The sequence below is a fragment of the Brettanomyces nanus genome, chromosome 1, assembly GCF_011074865.1.
Source record: "Brettanomyces nanus chromosome 1, complete sequence".
In the NCBI taxonomy this organism is placed as follows: domain Eukaryota; kingdom Fungi; phylum Ascomycota; class Pichiomycetes; order Pichiales; family Pichiaceae; genus Brettanomyces; species Brettanomyces nanus.
In genome coordinates this window covers 4,041,520-4,060,737 of record NC_052374.1, presented here as the reverse complement: position 1 = coordinate 4,060,737, position 19,218 = coordinate 4,041,520, and the positions used below count along the sequence as shown (strand labels likewise).

Here is a 19,218-nt window from a genome sequence, read left to right as displayed (position 1 = left end):
CAAGCAAGGAGAAACCACTGGGCACTTATTATCTACTTTATCGCTCGTTTTATACCCTAGTAATGTGTACCAAATCATATTATATTAAGCTCTAGAATTCGAAGAAATGTTCTGATGTAGACTATTGAGAGCACAGGCAAATGATGTCGGCGGCTTAGCATCTGGGTCTGTAGAGATATCTCCTGAAGGCTTTGTCAAGACTTGCCGTAGATAGATATTTTCATCCTCGACAAAGGTAGTATCACAGAGCTGATCGTTATCGTACTCTTCGGGTTGCTTGATCTGAACAGCACCGTCATTATAAACGAACGAAGGAGTGGCAGATAGCTCTTCTGACTCCTCTTCGGCGATATTGCTCGTATTTGTATCAGTAGAGGGGTGTGCCAAAAAACGCGAGTGTATAGAAGCGAGAGATGGCAACGAATGATGAGTTAAATGAGCGAAATCGGCATGAAACTGGCCAGAAGTAGTGTCAAAGGAATAATTGAATCGTGATTTACAAGCATAGAGAGGATGCGAAGAAGTGTCATAGGAATCAGAAGATGTGCCTTCTTCATCCTTTCTGGTATATATATCATTAGAGCATAGCATCTGTGAATAGAACTTAGAACCTTTCCAGTTGGTAGACCGGGTTTTAAACGTATAGCCGGAAACTTCGAGAACATAGAAAATCCTGCTCAAATAGTGCACTTTAAGCTTGGCTTTGACACTCTCTCGATACTGCTTAATACGCTTCTCGTTCGAAGCAGTACTCATGATCAAATCAGACCCAATTTTCTGGCTGGAGTTCTCAAGCCTGGAGATGATGTACTCCGGCACTACCAGGGCGAACTTAACTCCGCAGACATCTTTAGAGCCATTCTGAGACAATGAGTAAAGAAATCTGTCTATTGAGCCAAAAACGTCTGGTTCAACAGGTGAATAATCCAAGCGCCACACAGATTTGGACGGGTCATCACCGTCGCCAGTAGTGGTAGCATCAGAATTACTCTCATCGTGGATCGGGAGTTCGCTACTCTTCAGCATCATCTGCCGTCGCAGTTTCTGTCTACGCTTGTACTCTTTATTTTTTTCCCTACAAGCATCACATGCTTTGTATTTAGTCAACGTCGAAGGATCCTCGTCAGTAATATATATACACCTCTTGATCCCGCACTTGGCACATATCTCATATCCAGATAAAGACAGCATCAGGTGATATACGATTATTATTCAATACCCCCACAGAAGGTTATTCTTCTGGCAGATACAACTATTTATAGGGACAACGAACAGAAAAGGCGCCTTCCAGCTTATTTGCTGTGTATCAAAGTCCTTCTAATTAGTATTCACCGGGGAACAAAATATAGAGGGGCTGGGCCTTCGCACTTCGGTGACTGACTTTTGAGGAGATAACGGAAAGGTATTCGGGACGTATATATTTAGGATTTCTTTTGGACGACCCAAAAAGTTGAAAAAATGACCCTAAAGATATAAATGAGGAGAGATAGTGTTGGATGAACGAGGAGGGTATCAGCATGGACTCGAACAATACTAGTTTATGTAGCTTGAACATTTATTCACATAAATTGCGCGAGACGAAATAAATGTAAACCTTCTATAGACCAAATGGTTGGTTCTCTCCTGTCTGTCGAGTTCATTCTATGAGCTCGCTATATCTTCCAAATCCATGCCTTCTAGGCATTCTTCTTTGTGTTTCTACCCACGACGGGAATCACCTAGTCTTTCATTATCCTCCTAAACCTGGTTACTTTGGATACCGTCCAGTTCCTCTGCCAACCAATTCCTCGGACAGGACTAAAACCTATGACGAAGCCGGGTCCAATGCCAGTTCTTCCAGCTCCAGTGAAGATGACGAAGACTTCAAAAATAAAGCCAAATCAGAGGACGAAGACGATGCTGACAGTGACGATGACGATAAAGATAACGGTTATGAGGACGGTGAAGGATACTATACTCGAAACAGCCGATCCAAGGAGAACCCGGATCTCAAGACTGATCTCCAAAAGGATTCGTCTCGCGACTCTCAGACTGCACCACGTGATTCTATCTCCCTTAGACCCGGTTCGATTGTGTCTGGCACATCATCTCATCATGGGTCTTTTCCTGTTACCACCGAGGGCTCCGGATCTTTGAAGAGCAGTCCTGTTTTCGGTAGCTCATCCATTGTGTCATCCAAACAGCAGTCACAACAACAACAGAGACAGCCTCCCCACGTTCATAGAGTCCGAAAATTGTTTGGGTTCAATGTCGACTTCATCAGCGAGATGGTGAGTCCTCCGAAGGCTCTTTGCAACAACCGGTTCGAACTTACAGTGGAAGACATGGTTTTTCTTGGATTACCTATTCATATAGGAGACGACGGAAACTGGAGACCCACTCATCATCATCATCATCATCATAAAAAGAGCAGCAAGCATAGACATACTAAGAGCTATACCACATCTGATACGTCTACCAGTGGTGCCATAGATGACGGTGATGACGAGATTGAGGCAGAAGAAAAAGATAAGGATAAACTAGAGGAAGATATTGAGGATGAAGAAACGAACGAAGAAGACCAACATACTACGCATCAGTCTTCTTTGGATTGTCCTATGTACATGTTCAATTTGGTGTTTGTGATGAATCCTCCAGTTGACGAGTACAACTATAGAATCGACCAAATGTATCATTATGTGATTAGCAGAATGACGCTTTTACTTCGTTACGAACAACAGAAGACCAATTATGTGTGGGAGGAATCTAAGAAAATTTTGAAGCTTCGTGAAGAGGCGATGTCTCTTGGACTCGGCGTCAAAAAACAATGGAATTACATAGTAGAAAAGTCATCTTTGGCCAACGTCATTCGACAGACCTATGAGGCTATGAGGAACTCAGATATTGTCAATGTGGAAATCAACGCGAAGTTCAGCTCATTCCAGATTCCAATCAAAACCGAATTCAATACGGTTCCTCCGAAGAATATCCGAGTTCTTCCCGGTTCTAGTCTTTCCTCAATATCCCCTTTCAATAATATGATGACGGATCCGGTGAATTACCCAGGATCTCAGCCGGATAGTGATAACTGTATGGTTTACTTTGCTCTCCTACTATTAGATGACTCAGAGACAATTATTCGAGATATTAAGGCTGAAAAGGATTCTCTGATTGCCAACTTTATCAGAATGATAAAACCCACGGAGAATTTGATGCGTCTTTCTACCCTTAGCGGTCTTGATATTACCGAGGTAAAGCTTTTTGCCAGTCATTTGGTTTACTGGCGTAGAGCTAAAGCTACATTACCTTTGGCACCTAGAAACATCTACATTGTATCACCTCTAGCGCCTATGGATCAAATGTACAAAGATTCTGTACTGTTTCGAGTAAACTTCCCCAATTTACCGTCTCTTTCGAACTTTTTGTCCCTCATTTCCACAAATTCAAACAGACCAAGACCTGTCAGTACCATTATACCTAGTCGGGACCATAGAGACTTATATATGGAGGCAGTATCTTGGCTATTGAAGTATGGATATTTGACTCAGCTGTACACTTTTCTTTGGCTTTGTATTAGTAAGGAAATCAAGATTAGAGTTGCTGAAGAGCTTGAGACCGAAAAGAAAAGACGACAGAGTATGAAGAAGAAGGAAAATAAACAGAAAAAGCTATCGGAGACCACGAATGGCGGTGATGAAAGTGCCTTAGCGACGTCAGGAGAAAGCTCGGAGACGAACGAGAATGAAGAGGGCGGGAAGGTTCGGAATACGGACAACACTACCAAGGAAGGGACTTTAGCAGAGAAGGGGGCCCCCCATCGAAATTTAGGAGAGGAAGGAACTACACGAGCAAATGTTTCCAGAGAGTTTAGTGCAGAGAGCATTACAGGGCAAAGTGAAGCCAGCAACGATAATAGAGGATTTAAAAAAAAAGTTATGGTTCAATTTGAAGAAGAAGAGGAGGAAGATACGATCCTTACAGATCCAGAGTCGGCTACAGCGTTGGAAAGAAGATGGATAGCGAAATGCGTGGAGGGTAAGCCTACAGAGGTGGTGAACTTATTCTACAGACTGTTGAAGTACATGAACGGCAAGAACCCATTAGAGTTAATCATCTTGAGGGAGAATGTGAGTAGACAGGATGTCAGAAAGATGCTTGGAACCGTTGATAGGGTGGTGACGGTGAGGCACTGGTGAATAAAGCGCTGAAAAATTCGCTTATATAAATAAATAGTCGCGTTTTACTTGCCGAGATATCAGAACTACATTTATATCAGTAGTACAAAAGAGAGGTGCTTAATTGTCTTTCGTTCCACATGGATCGCTACGTATATCGGTCTCGAAAGCTTTCCGAGACACACAACACCTATTTCAAGGTACTCTTTTTGTTGGCTGTTCTTCAATGTATCTCCCTAGCCTTTTTCACTCGTGGCTTTCTATTAAACCGAAGCGTGCTTCCAGATAGGTCGAATTGCGAGGATCAGCAGTCATCAGAAACGTGCTTTCATGGCAAGGCACCTTTCAAAAAGGCCATAGTGCTTCTCATTGATGCCCTCAGGTTTGACTTTACCATTCCGGTTGATGATGTCACCGATCTGGATGAAAACTATCATAACCAAATGCGTGTTCTATACGAGATGGCTAGTCGATACCCTGAGAATGCTGTTCTACTCAAGTTCCTAGCAGATCCGCCAACAACAACGCTGCAGAGACTTAAGGGGCTTACTACAGGATCTCTTCCTACTTTCATAGATGCGGGTTCCAACTTCAATGGTGATGTTATCGATGAGGACAACTTGATTAGCCAGCTCTACTATAGTGGCCGCCGGGTTGCTTTTGCGGGTGACGATACTTGGGACGCTCTCTTTGGACCTTATTTGTATAGAAATCTCACTTTCCCGTACGAATCTCTCAACGTCTGGGATCTTCATAGTGTCGATCAGGGTGTCATCGACCACATTTTCCCTATGATAAGACACAATTCCACCGACTGGGATGTTTTGATAGGGCATTTCTTGGGTGTTGACCATTGCGGCCATCGTTACGGACCTCAGCATTATGCCATGAAAGAGAAATTACTGCAGCTGGACACTGTTATTCGTCAAGTCATTTCGCAAATGGATAACGAGACCGTTTTATTTGTGTTTGGGGACCACGGAATGGACTCCACAGGCAACCATGGTGGAGAAACACGCGACGAACTTGAATCGGCCTTATTCATGTACTCCAAGACCCCCTACTTCGGTCATGTGGATTCTACAGAATATGATACCGGCGATTTGGGATCCAGATATCGCTCAGTCAATCAGATTGACTTTGTTCCTACCTCATCCATGCTTTTAGGAATTCCAATACCGTTCAATTCGTTAGGTTCCATTATAAAAGAGACGTTTTTGGGCCCTCAAGGAAACGACACGGCCAATCTAGCTGAAGCCATGAGGATAACGGCCTCTCAAATTGACCACTATAGACACGCCTCCCAGGAGTTGGCCTTTGATTCATCTGTCAACGAACTTTATCAGCACTTAAATGCGTCATGGTTGCAGAATGCGTCGTCAGAAGAGTTTGTAGAAGAAGCATATAACTACCAGCAGTTTTCTTTGGCCAAATGCAAAGAGAAATGGGCAACTTTTGATGACACCAACATTGCAATAGGTATCGGTCTTATGTCATTGGCATGGATTTTGCTCGTCATTTACTCCAAGCTGATCCCCTCAGTGGTGGTGGCCCAATTGAATCCTCAATTCTTTTATTCATCAATGGCATTGATGCTTGTATATACCGCTCTTCTTGCATCATTCATCTTTGTTTTCAAACCCACTAGTCTTCCTATTTCTTGGGCATTGCTTTTGGGAGTGGCCTTAGGCATCGTCAATGGTATTCTTGCGCCTATAATGGATAGGTACTCTATTCCTTGGCTTGTCAGTCAAGTTAAAGAGAACTTGATTCAGAATGGTTGGACTTATATGGGTATAATCATTATAGCCATGCATTCACTAATCTTCACCAGCAATTCCTTCATCATCTGGGAAGATCAGATCACCTGTTTTTGGCTAGTCACCTTTGGAGTTTGTGCATTCTTCAAATCGTTCCAGCTAACCAATTCTAATAGAAGGCTTCTGGGTGCCTACCATTCACTTATATTCATTTCTTTGACTAGATTGGTGTCCCAAATAAAGCTATGTCGTGAAGAGCAAGGTGATAAGTGCATTTCCAATTTCCAGACAAGTTTCTACGCCGTGGCAGGGCTTTATATCTCGGCTATTGTACTTCCATGGATTATCAAAAGCTTCTACATCTCATCTAATAGCTATGAAAGTTCCGCACCGGTATGGATTTCTCAAGGATTTCGTGCCATGATGTTTCTTACAGCTCTGACATGGAGTATAGAATTATTGGAGCATGACTTGAAGCTTACGAAGTCGCTTAATATTAGCTTCGACACCTTAAAAACCATCAGAATAACGCTGGCTCGAATAGTCCTTGGTGTTTCCCTCTTGGCTGCTAATTTTGGCTGGGCCAGCGGCCCACTTTGCGTGAAAGTTGAACTGCAAGAGGAACCAAAACGTGCTCATATCATTGGCTACGGCAATGCATACGGATCCACTTATTTCCTCTTCTTCATCAATTTTTTGAGTGCCATTTTACTCTGCAGCAAGCCTCTTGCGGGGCTTTCGTTGGCCGTATTAACCTATCAGTTCCTTTCACTATTGGAGATCGTTGATTTGCTCAACATAAGGACTAATCTCATATCTGTCGTCGTCGTAGGTCTACTTGGATATCTTCATTTCTTCACCACAGGCCATCAGGCCACACTACAATCCATTCATTGGGATGCCGCTTTCATCATTACAGAGACAATTAGTTTTCCATTTACTCATTTGACTATAATCTTGGATACATTTGGCTCTTTCATCTTGATATCTATTGGTGTGGCATTACTTACTCTTTGGAGGCAACCTCCAACTAGTAGACCGGTGGCGCTTGTATCTAAAGTGGTGGAAAATGCAACAAGTTTGTTGCTCTACCAAATTAGTCTCACCATTTCAACGATGGTGATGACGAATCACTTCAGAAGACATCTTATGGTGTGGAAGATTTTTGCACCAAGGTATATGATGAACGGATTGATATTGATAGTGATGAACTTCATCTTGGTGTTTGTTACAATTGGCTTTGCCAGTCCGAGAGTGCTGAAGAGATGGTACGATGTGTTTGGGGCGTGAATGTTGCGACTTCTTTATAATACAAAATACACTTATTAGAGCTAATCCAAATTTCCTAGAAATACTTGATCGTTCAACGGGTTGAGATCATCGTTATTATCGTCCGAATTCATTATGATATCGTCATCATTCGAACCGTAGAGGAGGTTGTTGTCGAAGTCGAAGTTTGAGACGTTATTATCAAAAAGATCGTTGAAACTGTTGTGTGAAGCCGACTTTGACGGTGCCAAAGGGGTAGCCGCCACTCCAGTAGTTTCAGCTGCAGGGACAGAACTGGACACATCAGGAACACGAGGAGCCACTGGGGCCACTGGGGCTACGGGAACCACGGGAGCCACTGGAACTGAAGCAACGGGAACCACAGGAACCGCAGGAACCACAGGAACCACAGGAACCCCAGAAACTTGAGGAACCGCAGCAACAGGCTGAATACGAGCAGATTGTGCAGCATGCTGCATTCGCGCCAGAGCTTCGGCTTGAGCTGCTTGAGCTGCCTTGGCATTTTCCCTCTCTATTCTGATCTTTTCCTCCCCCCGTTTCCTCTCCAATTCTTTATCGGCCAGTCTCTTCTCAATTCTTCTCCTTCTTTCCATCTTCTTCGCCTTATATTCTGCATAGCTCACTCCACGTTGTATAAGATCAAACTGCTTGACTTTTAAACGCTTGACTTTCTGTTCCTCTTTCAACGTCTTACCAGTATTCTTCTTAAAATCCTCACATATACCTTTGTATAAAGCTTCATACTCTTTAAACTTCAACGGAGAATACTTGCTGTATAGCTTATGCAACTGGTCAATCGTCTCTGTCTCCAGTAAATATCTACCGGAAATCTTCTCGGAGCTTACAGACCGAACTTCATCTTCCAGTTTTGCCACTAGTTCTCGCTGTAATATGTCCTTTGTCTTCATTGCCTGCAAATTACCAAACACAAAGTCGGTTAAAAGGTTGAGGCCAAGTCTCTTCTTAAGATATTCCTCAACGCTGCCATCCCCCTCTGCTGCAGAAGCCCTTTCGGCAACTTTAGCCTCATCAAACAGTGTCCTGTCAATAACACAATTAGGAAAGGAGCTCGGCGGAGAAATCTTGGACGTCGGTATCGATTTGGTCATTATGTTATCCAACATATCAGATGCCACCTTGAACTTCTGTAGCGCATTTGTCCGAAAAACATACATGTCCACCTCATCATTAAGAAATTGAGCCTCAGAAACAGCAGGAGTCGGTATCGAAAAGTTGAATATCGGATGGGCAAAAGGCTTTTGTTGTTGGTTCTTATAGTACCGGTGAAAATACTGCCCCGGAACCATTCCACGGGCCAACCGGACTGCTTCTTCTTGATGGGCCAACTGCTGCTGTGTCATTGGCAGATGACGCTGGTCAGAGCTCGCATTATGGAGTTTACTGCGTTTTTTCCTGTAAGTTCCCATAACTGTTTTCTGACCTTAGATAATATATGAGGTACGTACATACATAAACTTCTCGTTCTAAACGATTTTTTTGTGCACCTCGTAGTTGTATATTATTTACATTAATGTACATTAATTTAAATTTAATGCTTTTTTTTGATTGCTTTTCCTGGTTGGGACTTTCATCACGCTCATGCATTATGCATCCTGCAGGCCAGTCCCATCCCTAAAATTATTTAGACATCGAGGAATTTCATTTGGTCTTCCTATTTCATATGAATCATCGTTTCCACGTCTGCCTCCGCAATCTCTCAAGCCTTCCGCCGCCTATACACCAATAAAGCAGTCTCATTTGCTCCTAAGATGCCTTTACAGCTGGCATCGCTAGCAGATTACTTCAGAAAGTACACCTTCAATTGTCTTTTGGTGTTATTCTTTATTCCTTTACTGAGCTACTTCCTGACGGCTCGATACAAGAATGTCGTAGTCTCTTCTAACAAAGGTTCCGCTTTTTGTTATTACTGCGTTTTGCTTGGATTTTCCGCATTCCTAACGGCTTCCGTCCTTCTCTGGTTCTTCTTCTACCTGATCTTTCGTTCCACCTCCTTGACATTTCTGGTCATATCTGTCACGGCATGCTCGCCTCTATTGGGAGTTATCACCTCCAGTATTGTCTATAAGTCGACTCAACGCTCTCCCATTTTAGCCGTTGTTGCCGCAGCAGCTTCCGTTTGCTTGTTTGTATGCTCCGATTTCATGCTTTTTCATCTCATCACTAAGGATGTTAGATTATTACAAGTTAATCTCTTTGCTATTGGTATTACGGTGCTCATAACGATTCCAGGTTCATTGCTTGGCCATAAAGTCTTTACTCAAAAGCTTGCAAGCAATTCTGGAGCACCAAAAAATGGTTCCGAGCTTGAACTACGTACTCTCACAATAGATTCTCCAGATGAATCTTCATTTCGTCCCAAATCTGATTCAAGTGACAGAATTACCAAAGAATTTACATTTCCTTTACTAGGAGACAAATTTGCTCTAGGAGACAAATCTGCTCCCCTCAATTCAACTTCCATGTCCACGATACATCAAATAATGCTTGTCATCCTTCTTCACTTGATGTGCTTTGTGCCGTTCTACTATCCTATTAGCGAGCTGTTCTTCTTTGTTGCGTACAATAGACAGCTAGATGTCCACAGTTTTCTGCTGCACTCTCTTTTTGCATTCGCTGAATTTGTGGTGCCTTACCATTTGTCTACCAAGTTGCTTCTTAGGAAAATACCGGTCAGTAGATATCTCCTATCTACCTTTGCAGCCATTATTATCTATCAATTCTTGTTTTGGATGCACTTCCTCAAAGGATTCAAGGTTTCGAATACCACTGGTGGTATGTTGTTTTTGCCCAAAGCATTAGCCAAGTTGTATAGACGGCTGGACAATTATGATTCAGCTTACCTTGGCTTTTTCATAGCGAACAGCGTGGTAGCTCATGCGATAATAGCTTTATCCACTATGGGTGTATCCATGATGTAATAATTTGAAACTAGTACTTGTAATTAAATTATATTGACTATATGCTACTGTCACCACTTGTTTCGTAATAATTAAAGATATCCGTAAATTCATCGGACCAATAGATTGGCAAGTCCTTTTCAGAGTACTTGAGATGCCCCTTATCACCAATAGTGAATAGATCCAACTCTTCTTTATGCATGTCAATGGAAATGTGAGTTCTAGTCCATTCATCTAAAAGGGCATCGCGGTCACAAGCTCCCTTAAGGGTAAGCTTTCCATCGGAGTTGAAAGCTTCGCCATAATCGAACACTTTCTGATACTTTTTAGGCTCACACAATCTGCCATTCACCCACATACCTGTCTCTGGATAATAGTTCCACGAATCAAAGTCACGGCGAGTCAACACATCACGCCCATAATTATAAACCAACACTTTTGCAAACTCGTATGGCATATAGGTCATAGTACCTTCAAAAAGGGTACGGAAATTGCGGCTGAAGTTGTCCTCCCAGTACCAGTTGTTGTTCTTGTCATTAATTACCGCATGATTACTCAAGTACTCTTCTCGATATTCCTTTTTAATTCCCCATGAGTCAAATATAGCATCACGCTGAAGGATCTCTTCTTTGGATTCACTGACCTCATATAAGCAGGTAATGTCGATGTACAAACCTGTTTTAATATCGACAAATCTAGAATCAATGTGATTACCTGTTCTAGTGAAGCCACCAAACCAAGGAGATATCGTGAAGTAGTACAAACCGTCTCCTTCTTCAGGATTCTCTACCACCAAAGTGGCATTATGAGTTAAAGACATACGGTTCATCTCCTGTACCGTCATTCTAATATCTATATCTTCATCCCATGGCATATTATTTCCGTTGAAGTACCATGAAATGGCATTTCCAGAGAACACCCAGTAATTATAGCCTGCCTGCCTCATAAATTTGGCATAGTTTCTCATCAGATGATGAATATGAGACCTTCTTCTGGTTGGTTCAACGACGGATTGAAAGAATGGGAAGTTTGTATGGTCACCTTTCAGATAGCGATCATGCTCTAGATAGTTTACAGGAAAGAAAAACATCGCACGGTCGTTAGTATCACGACAATCCTTCAACTTTTGCAGGTGTGTTATTTCCGAAGACGATTTATCTGATTTGGACTCCAATTTTTCAATTTCATCATCCAAACTCCACTTGAATTCTTCGTGAGGAATATTATACTGTTCGGGAATGGGCTTGTTCCAATCAACGGGGTCATTGTACTTTAAATTAATGGTATCCAACTCTTTGACCACACTGTGAAGATCCAACTGTGCCAAACTAGCTTCAGAATGTTCTGAGCCCGAAACCCCATGATAAGTATCCCAAAGCTCCTGTTCTCCCATCAACCGTTTCTTGGCTACTGGAATAGTATAAAATCCTTGAGATGTAATCACCTGTATTCGCTCTGGAGGATCCATAAATCCATACAACCATGTATCTGATCGCATTAGCTGAGTAACAACTGGAGTGTGATTTACTCTTGATGAATCGTGACTTTTCAAAGACTCCCATAACTGGCTATACGTCTTATCATTGTGTGGATAGAGATCATCATAAGCATGCAACAACACACCGGCATGACCCAAATTCATCCAGTCTGCCCAGTGGAAATCTACAGAGAAGTTTCCCAGACTGCCTCCTGTACTGCTCAACTGGCGTGTTAGTTGCCTCAGTAGTGATGCCTTAGGCAACCTCTCATCGTATAAATTGTGCTTAGTGAACTCCCTCGAATACGGAAACACCTTATCCAGCGTGATATATGGGTCCTTACCTTGTTGTTTCTGAGTTATCACTATCCAATGCTGCTGACTGGTGAAGCTGTTAAGCAAGCTAAATGTCTCTAATGATTGCCCAGAGATGTATACAATCACAAGTAAAAGGGCTGCTGATACAATCTCACTTACGAGACTTATCGAGTCGACAGTCCTCTTACCCAGTGCACTGAATATCATAGCAATGACAGTAGACAAATGCTCAACCAGACAAACCGGAACAAAAAAGGATAAGATAAGGAAGGAAAACCTGGAAGAAACCAAATTATGACAAATAACAAAGAGCAAAATCAGATGAAATACAGGATTAGAGAGCTGAAACGTAAAGAACTCTAAAATTTTTGGTTATGCAGGACCGTTGACCATCAATCGTGTGAAAAGAAACTGCGCTTGTCAGTTAACCAATCGTGCATGTCTCTCTTTCTTTTTTATTTTCTATTTTATTTTATGCTTCCAAATAGGGTCAGAAAAGATAAAGATAATAGAGGGGGCGTAGCCCCGGTATTTGCGTTCCTACAATTTATTACTTAATTAATTTGCTTTCTTTTTTATTACTATTTTCCGCTTCCACATTCCGCTTCCACATTCGCCCGTTTCAATGCAAGACAGCCACGGAGACGCATTCTCGGCTTTTGAGTTTGCACTGAACACATAATGCCGAGCTATCCATTGAAGTTTGCCGAGTGCGTCAGATCGTATCTTCGCAAATGCAGTCTTCTTCTCCTGTTTATGAAGGATAGAGAATTAGATGCCTGGCCCAAGTTAGCAACCGTAGCGCTTTCGCCATCTCCCTCCTCAATCAAGTTATCGTTGCCTAAATAGAGAACCTTCATTACATTACCAAACGAGGCGACGATTGACTTGTGGCCAAACTTCTCTACCGGGCCTATTTTTTTAATTAGCAAGCCTGATTTATCTCCGTTAGGTATCTCGTAGTAGTTGACTTGTCCATCTGCCGACATGGTAAAACCTTCCCATAAATGATGTATTGGGGCACTCTGGACACCCATAAACTTCCCTTTAGACTCTTTTCTTTTCCTTAATACTCCGGTCTTCTTTACAGCCTCGTAGCACTTGACAAGAACACCCCCCTGAACATCTTTATCAACACTCCTCTCTTTCTGTCTCACTCCCATAACAACGTCCAAATCCGTCGCACCCCATCCTTCCACACCCGTCAACCAGTGCTGATGCTGCGTGACTGAAGCAAAACCCAAACATCTAGTCTCTCTAGGATCTCTTTCCACACGCAGACAGATGGCGTTCTTCGCACGATTTTCCATTGAGAAAGTATGCAAGATTAGAGTATTACTTTCAAGTTCAGTGTAAGCAACGGAGAATGACGTAACAGAAGCACAACCACAGAAACGGCAGTGCGATGGCTCCGGATGAAACACTCGAAATGTCCCCTCCTTAACTTGTCCAATAGGCCATTCCTTGAGCAATATCCCCGATTGAACGTCAATGAGCTGGGCCCATAGATCAAGCACTCTTACTATCATGCCAACAAATGGAACCGTTGCTAGTATAACCGGGGAAGAAGAAGCCGAGTAATGAAACTTTCGGCCGGAGTTGTTATCACCTTCCTTATTATATCCACCTTTCGCTTCTATTCTTCGAGATCTCCATTTGGTACCGATTGCAGTGGAAACGATCAGAGATCCGTCCGACAAAGCAAAAACGATTCTGTCATTCATTCTTGGAGTAAGGAGCTTTTTACAGGCCACGATACTTCCATAATCAGTATCTTTCTTACCACCTATAATGCTCTCAAACACGTTTTCCTTCTCTATCGACCCATCTGTGCAATCAATAGTCAATAATAGTCCGTTCCTTAAAACAATCAGAAAGTCTTTCTCCGTATTGTCACTGAGCTTTTTCATATCCGTGCTTGCATCAAATTTGGAATCAACTGACAGTGACCTAGTAGCCCTGGCCAGCATCCTACTACCAACAGTTGTAGATGTAGCAGAAGATTCGTTTCTGGTCATAAATACAGCGAATCGACCTCTTTCGTCATGTTGCGTCTCTTCATTATCATCTTTTTCCATACGAACATGCTTCCTCTGAGTAAGATCATTCTTTTTTTGTCCCTTACGTGAACGCATACCAGGACTATGTCTCGTTCTGAAAAATGCTTCCAAAGGCTGCTTATTTTCTAAACCACCAGCATGAATAGTCCATATCCACGACATAGACAATCGAGACCAACACTTAACCACACCGCATTTGCTGAATACAGCGATAAGAGATCCTGATGACGACATCACCACCTGGGTAACAGGTAGAAATCGTCCTGAAATTGGCAATTGAGTGGGAACAGGAATCGGATTCATCAACGGAGACCAAACCAGAACCTTATGGTCCATACCAACAGAGATGATGAATGGACAGGTAGAAGTTGTTACCCGAACAACATCGAGAAAATGGCCATGCGATAATTCTTTGGACTTCAATGACGGAACCACCGAAGACACAATTGCCGAATCATCCGATTGCTGGGTGACGGAACTACCTGGAACAATAGTGATTTGCATATTGTCTAACTGCTTGGGTTCTTCTTCCGATCCCACTGTAATCTTCAACGCAATAAAGGCGGTACAAGTAATGAATGTGACAAAGCTGGCAAGTTCAATCACATAAGATAAGTCGAATCGATATCTGATGGGGCTATCTGGAGAAAAAGCATCACTAGCTTTTTTGGATCCCAACCATACAAATAAAGGCTCCAGAACTTGAATGACAACAGAGCCTTGTCGATTACCCATGACGAGACCTAGATCATAGGCGAACCGACGTCTGTTAAAGGGAATTTGGAAGCTGCCAAGTGCAAAATCACTTATTTTAGATACTTGAGTCCAACTAAAGGCCCAAGTACCAATTACAAGAGCTGCAACAACCGTTTGACTGACGTTACACATAAATGGCAACGGGAACCTAAAGAAAGCCAATGAATGATAGGATTTCGAAGAAGAAGAAGAAGAAGAAGAAGAAATATGATGTTTTCCACCCCTCTGTAGTAAATCCTGAAGCTCTAAACGACGAATATCGATAATAAGTACGGTCGTAAAGAAAGTCACATGTAGTATGAGGTCAAAAAAGCATGATAATATAGTAAACATACAGAGATCATGTGATGTCGACGTTTTAGCAAAGGGTAACGCAGCCATGAAGGTTACACAAACAGCTAAAACCGACTCTACTGTTTTTGGTAGACTATGCAGTGCAGCCTGATAGGCTCTTGTGGGAACATTCCATTCATCAGAGATTTGCGAAACAGCGGAGACAACTCTAAACAGGTTCTCTGTGCCCAACATAATTGGAATACTTACAAGAATGGGAATAGGTAATTCCAGAATGTCGGGAAATCTCGACTGAAAAATCGTAATACTTGCAGCACCGAACATGGCAAGAGCAGTCTCCACGGCAAAGGCAAACAACAACCCAGCTTTGGATTTAAGGTTTCGCAGGTTGCTAAACGAAATACCAGTATAAATAAGGCACACAACGGGCAGAATAGTAAGAAGTGATTTTTCTAAGACACTGCAGAAGCTGTAACCGAGTCTGAGAAAAGACTTGGGATTTGCAGAACTATCAAGAACAGTAATAGTCTCATTATATTTACCAGATCTGCTGACCCGGTCGATGTTTTCGTTCCAGATTCGACCTATATGGTCCTGATCGACTTGGCGGTACCAAAACACTAACCACAAGGCATCTGCACTCCATATTAAATCGTCGGTTCGAACCAAACCAGCGAACAACTCCGGGTTGACGCTACTTTTTTGAATTGTTTTGAGGATGTTGGTATCTTTGGCCAACAAAGAGGCATTAGAGTGCCACGAATCAAGTGGAGAGTGTAGGTGAATAGACGGAAGATCTGTAGCGTTGAACCCATCCGAAGAAGAACCTTCTCTATGCAACCCCGTCAGCAATTCCGTCTGGATATCCAAAGCAGTGGCGAGAAACGTCCTGTTTGTGAGCGAGTTAACCTCGCTGGACGGCTGAATCCAAACTCTGTGGTATATAAAGTCTACCGAATCAGCTTTGAAGTCTGTGCAATTGACCTCATCTATGCATATACCCTTTATATACTGCGAGTCGCTCAGAACAGTTCCCCAAAATGTCAACGGCGAAGAATAGAGCGCATGTAATGTAGGATAACTGAGAAGCAAGAAAATCGTTGCAGGTATCAGAATAAAATTAGTAGGATGGCATAGCATTCCTCGAACTAAGTGCGCCAGAACTGAGTCGAGACCCAATTGCTGGGATATGCCTGTTGTCATAGTTGAAGAAGAAGAATAAATAGGAACAATATAGGTGTTTAAACGATAAGTTGATGGTTCTGCTTGACCTTATGGTCAGCTTGCACTTGATGGAAGACAAAGTGATATTAGTATCAGTGTATTCGATAAGATAAAAAATTCGCTATCTAAGGTGGCGTTGGGGATGGCCCGGTAACAACCCCGCACGCAACCCCGGGATGCCCGGTGGAAATGGCGATCCTACGCCGTCCATCAAGGTTAGTTCATACTATACACTCATTATTATACATTGCATTAACTCTTACAACATCTAATTTCCCTCACCCACTCACTATTGAGAAGCTGTAAAGACGTTATTCTTCTCTCTGGAACCGGATCCAATATGGAATAGATAACGTTTCTGCATCTGGCTCTTTTCAATGCTTCTATTGGCTCATATCCCTTGGCGTCCTTTCTCTTTGCCAAGTAAACACTGTAGAATTCATCACTGGCACGAGCAACTTTCCAAAGCTGTCTTCCAGTTCTCATAGCGATATAAATAACTCCACATGCCCAGATATCTAAAGGTCTGGGATCAAACTCTTTCTCTATATACTCCTCCGGTGCAATATATGGTGAAGATCCATATATACCTCTTGCCGGTTGCACCTCATCTTCCCATGCCATTCGGAAACATTCCGCATTGCCGAAATCAGTCACCTTAAGAGTTCCATCTGACGTCAGAAGGATATTTTCAGGCTTCAAGTCTCGATGAGCAACTCCCATCTCATGCATATAATGAACAGCCCTGACCAACTGTTTAAAGAAGCAGTCTGCTTCGGCATACTCAAGACGTCCAGCCGTCACAATTAAACTGTACAAGTCACCACCAGAACAGTATTCCATCACTTCGCAATAATCTCCCTTGGCATCTTTTAGCAAGTCATAGGTATCAATCAAGCTGTAGTGTTTTAGCGAGGAAGAGATACAGAACTCGTTAGTTAACCGCCTGGAATATTCTTCCTTAAGTTCACCCGGTTTCTTTTTGAATTCCTTAACTGCAAAGAACTTTTCTCCTCCTTTGCTGAGTTTCTTATGTGCGATTCTCACCACTCCAAAGCTTCCTCTGCCTACAACTTCTTGGCAGGTACCGTAACTGTCAAAAAATGACTGCGAGGTCGTCACGGAGGCAGGCTTACAAGTAGCAGAATGCTTCTCGGAACCGGATTCCACACTCACAGGGTTGTTAGGCTGTTGAAGAGAATCTCCCTTGTGTGTGTAGGGGGTCACCTCACCATTTTTCACCTGACTCAACAACGAACTAAACAAAGTAGGCGGCAAGTCACGTTTCTGAGCAGTGGAATTTGCCGCATCAACCGCCTCTTGTGCTTCTCTGTCCAACTGTTCCAAGTTTGTGGAAGAGAGGATCTTTGGTATAGCAGAAACAGCCTGATTACGTAGTTTTTTACCTCCCAGAAGATCCTTAATCATCTGTCCCATTTTCTCCTGTCTCTTGATGTTTCGAAGATGATGTTCGTGGGTTCCATCATCAAGCATAATGAATCTCGCAAAGGTTGCAACTTCTGACTTCTGCTGTTTGTTCTGTTTCAGTATAGATGCGCCTCTGGACACGGCTGCACTACTTTGTAGAGGCAGCTGTCTTATAGATCCTTTATCTATAAGTGTAGAACCTTCCAGTGAGATCACAGAAGACCCAGGAGACGAATGATGCGAAGGTGAAGGCGAAATGGACGGTGATTGACGACGATAAGATTTATGAATCCTCGTAGAATGACCAAATTGCGTGTTCAAATTAATAATGCTTTCAGTAGAGCCTCCTTTTTCAGGTAAAGTTTCATTCATATGAAGATCTCCGGTATTTGCAGTACTAGAATGGCTTTCAGCAAAACTATGCTGCCTTGATCTGTGTCCCAAGTGAGAAGCAGACGATGAATGTCTGGAAGAAACGATTTCTGAGGCATCATGGTAATGATCGTTAGCCATGGAGTCTCTTAACTTCTTATCCAAGAGAAGAGCATCAACACTCTCCATGTGAGACGACCTTGAGGGAGAAATCAAAGGTGACGTATTCAAAGAATCTCTTCTAGACGTTCCCCTTGAAGTATCTCGAGACATGGTCCTTGGGGAGTTTGAATTCATTGAAGAGCGAGACTCTGAATGATGCCCAAAAGGTGTCTCTTTGGACAAACCCATAGACATATGATGCATTTCCGTAGTTCCCTGAGTGTCTGCAGTAAAATCCCCAGTGGAATCCCTAGTGGAATCCCTCGCGACATCACTAGTGGCATCCCTCGCGACATCACCAGTGGCATCACCAGTGACATCACCAGTGACCTTGCTCTTGGATCCTCCGGTTAACAGCCTCCCAAGCTTCTGAAGAGTGAGCTTCCGAGAAGAAGGCTGTCGACTAAGAGTAGCAGTAGAACCCATTGATAGTAAAAACGACACAAATCAATAAAGTGGATCAGAATTACAAGGAATGAAGGTGGTTCCTATTTAAATGGTCTACCCGCAGATCTTACGCTTAATATGTCAAACAATGATAGAACAAGCCAAAAAATAATTCAAAAAAAAAAATTCTGAACAAAAGGATATTGAAATTTCAAATTACAATATGCTCTGCTATCAACCGAAGGTAAAATATTAAAGGAAAAATTTTAGTTAGCCTTGAGGTAATGAGATTTCGTATTTAAATGGGGATGAGGTTCAGATGAATAGAGGGAAATTGTGAATGGTGGAGCGGCTGCAGCAGCTGGAAATTTTCAAGGTCTTGTGCCTTGGTGTTATGTCTTGGTGTTCTGTCTTGGTTTTCTGTCTTGGTGTTATGTCTTGGTGCTCTGTCTTGGTGCTCTGTGTCTTGGTGTCCAGATAATTTCAGACCCGCACATGATGCTCCCAGTTTTACGGGCTAAAAATTTTTCAAAAGTGATATCAATTCAGAAGCATTTCACTGGTAGTGAAGGACCACTCTGCTGCGTATATAAGGCTAAAAATCTGCTTTCAAGATAA

At 42.6% G+C, this 19,218-nt stretch overlaps 8 protein-coding genes across 8 annotated transcripts; 2 read left to right on the top strand and 6 right to left on the bottom strand.

The window, feature by feature from the left end:
• Positions 1-84: 84 nt before the first annotated feature.
• Positions 85-756, bottom strand: FOA43_001911 (uncharacterized protein; the record flags this gene model as incomplete). Its single annotated transcript, XM_038922217.1, has 1 exon — positions 85-756. One exon carries the CDS (start codon positions 754-756, stop codon positions 85-87), a length of 672 nt encoding a protein of 223 aa, XP_038778145.1.
• An 852-nt stretch (positions 757-1,608) lies between these two features.
• On the top strand, positions 1,609-4,175 carry FOA43_001910 (uncharacterized protein; the record flags this gene model as incomplete). The annotated part of the gene is made up of 2 exons (XM_038922216.1): positions 1,609-1,615; positions 1,681-4,175. The coding sequence occupies 2 exons, from the start codon at positions 1,609-1,611 to the stop codon at positions 4,173-4,175; spliced, it is 2,502 nt and encodes an 833-aa protein (XP_038778144.1).
• Positions 4,176-4,615: 440 nt separating this feature from the next.
• Positions 4,616-7,204, top strand: FOA43_001909 (uncharacterized protein; the record flags this gene model as incomplete). Its single annotated transcript, XM_038922215.1, has 2 exons — positions 4,616-4,622; positions 4,665-7,204. The coding sequence occupies 2 exons, from the start codon at positions 4,616-4,618 to the stop codon at positions 7,202-7,204; spliced, it is 2,547 nt and encodes an 848-aa protein (XP_038778143.1).
• A 41-nt stretch (positions 7,205-7,245) lies between these two features.
• On the bottom strand, positions 7,246-8,565 carry FOA43_001908 (uncharacterized protein; the record flags this gene model as incomplete). Its single annotated transcript, XM_038922214.1, has 1 exon — positions 7,246-8,565. One exon carries the CDS (start codon positions 8,563-8,565, stop codon positions 7,246-7,248), a length of 1,320 nt encoding a protein of 439 aa, XP_038778142.1.
• A 1,615-nt stretch (positions 8,566-10,180) lies between these two features.
• FOA43_001907 (uncharacterized protein) lies at positions 10,181-11,871 on the bottom strand (the record flags this gene model as incomplete). Its single annotated transcript, XM_038922213.1, has 2 exons — positions 10,181-11,769; positions 11,865-11,871. 2 exons carry the CDS (start codon positions 11,869-11,871, stop codon positions 10,181-10,183), a joined length of 1,596 nt encoding a protein of 531 aa, XP_038778141.1.
• A 735-nt stretch (positions 11,872-12,606) lies between these two features.
• FOA43_001906 (uncharacterized protein) lies at positions 12,607-14,712 on the bottom strand (the record flags this gene model as incomplete). Its single annotated transcript, XM_038922212.1, has 1 exon — positions 12,607-14,712. The coding sequence occupies one exon, from the start codon at positions 14,710-14,712 to the stop codon at positions 12,607-12,609; it is 2,106 nt and encodes a 701-aa protein (XP_038778140.1).
• An 8-nt stretch (positions 14,713-14,720) lies between these two features.
• Positions 14,721-16,230, bottom strand: FOA43_001905 (uncharacterized protein; the record flags this gene model as incomplete). Its single annotated transcript, XM_038922211.1, has 2 exons — positions 14,721-14,764; positions 15,069-16,230. The coding sequence occupies 2 exons, from the start codon at positions 16,228-16,230 to the stop codon at positions 14,721-14,723; spliced, it is 1,206 nt and encodes a 401-aa protein (XP_038778139.1).
• Positions 16,231-16,503: 273 nt separating this feature from the next.
• FOA43_001904 (uncharacterized protein) lies at positions 16,504-18,639 on the bottom strand (the record flags this gene model as incomplete). Its single annotated transcript, XM_038922210.1, has 2 exons — positions 16,504-18,557; positions 18,636-18,639. The coding sequence occupies 2 exons, from the start codon at positions 18,637-18,639 to the stop codon at positions 16,504-16,506; spliced, it is 2,058 nt and encodes a 685-aa protein (XP_038778138.1).
• Between the last annotated feature and the right edge of the window lie 579 nt (positions 18,640-19,218).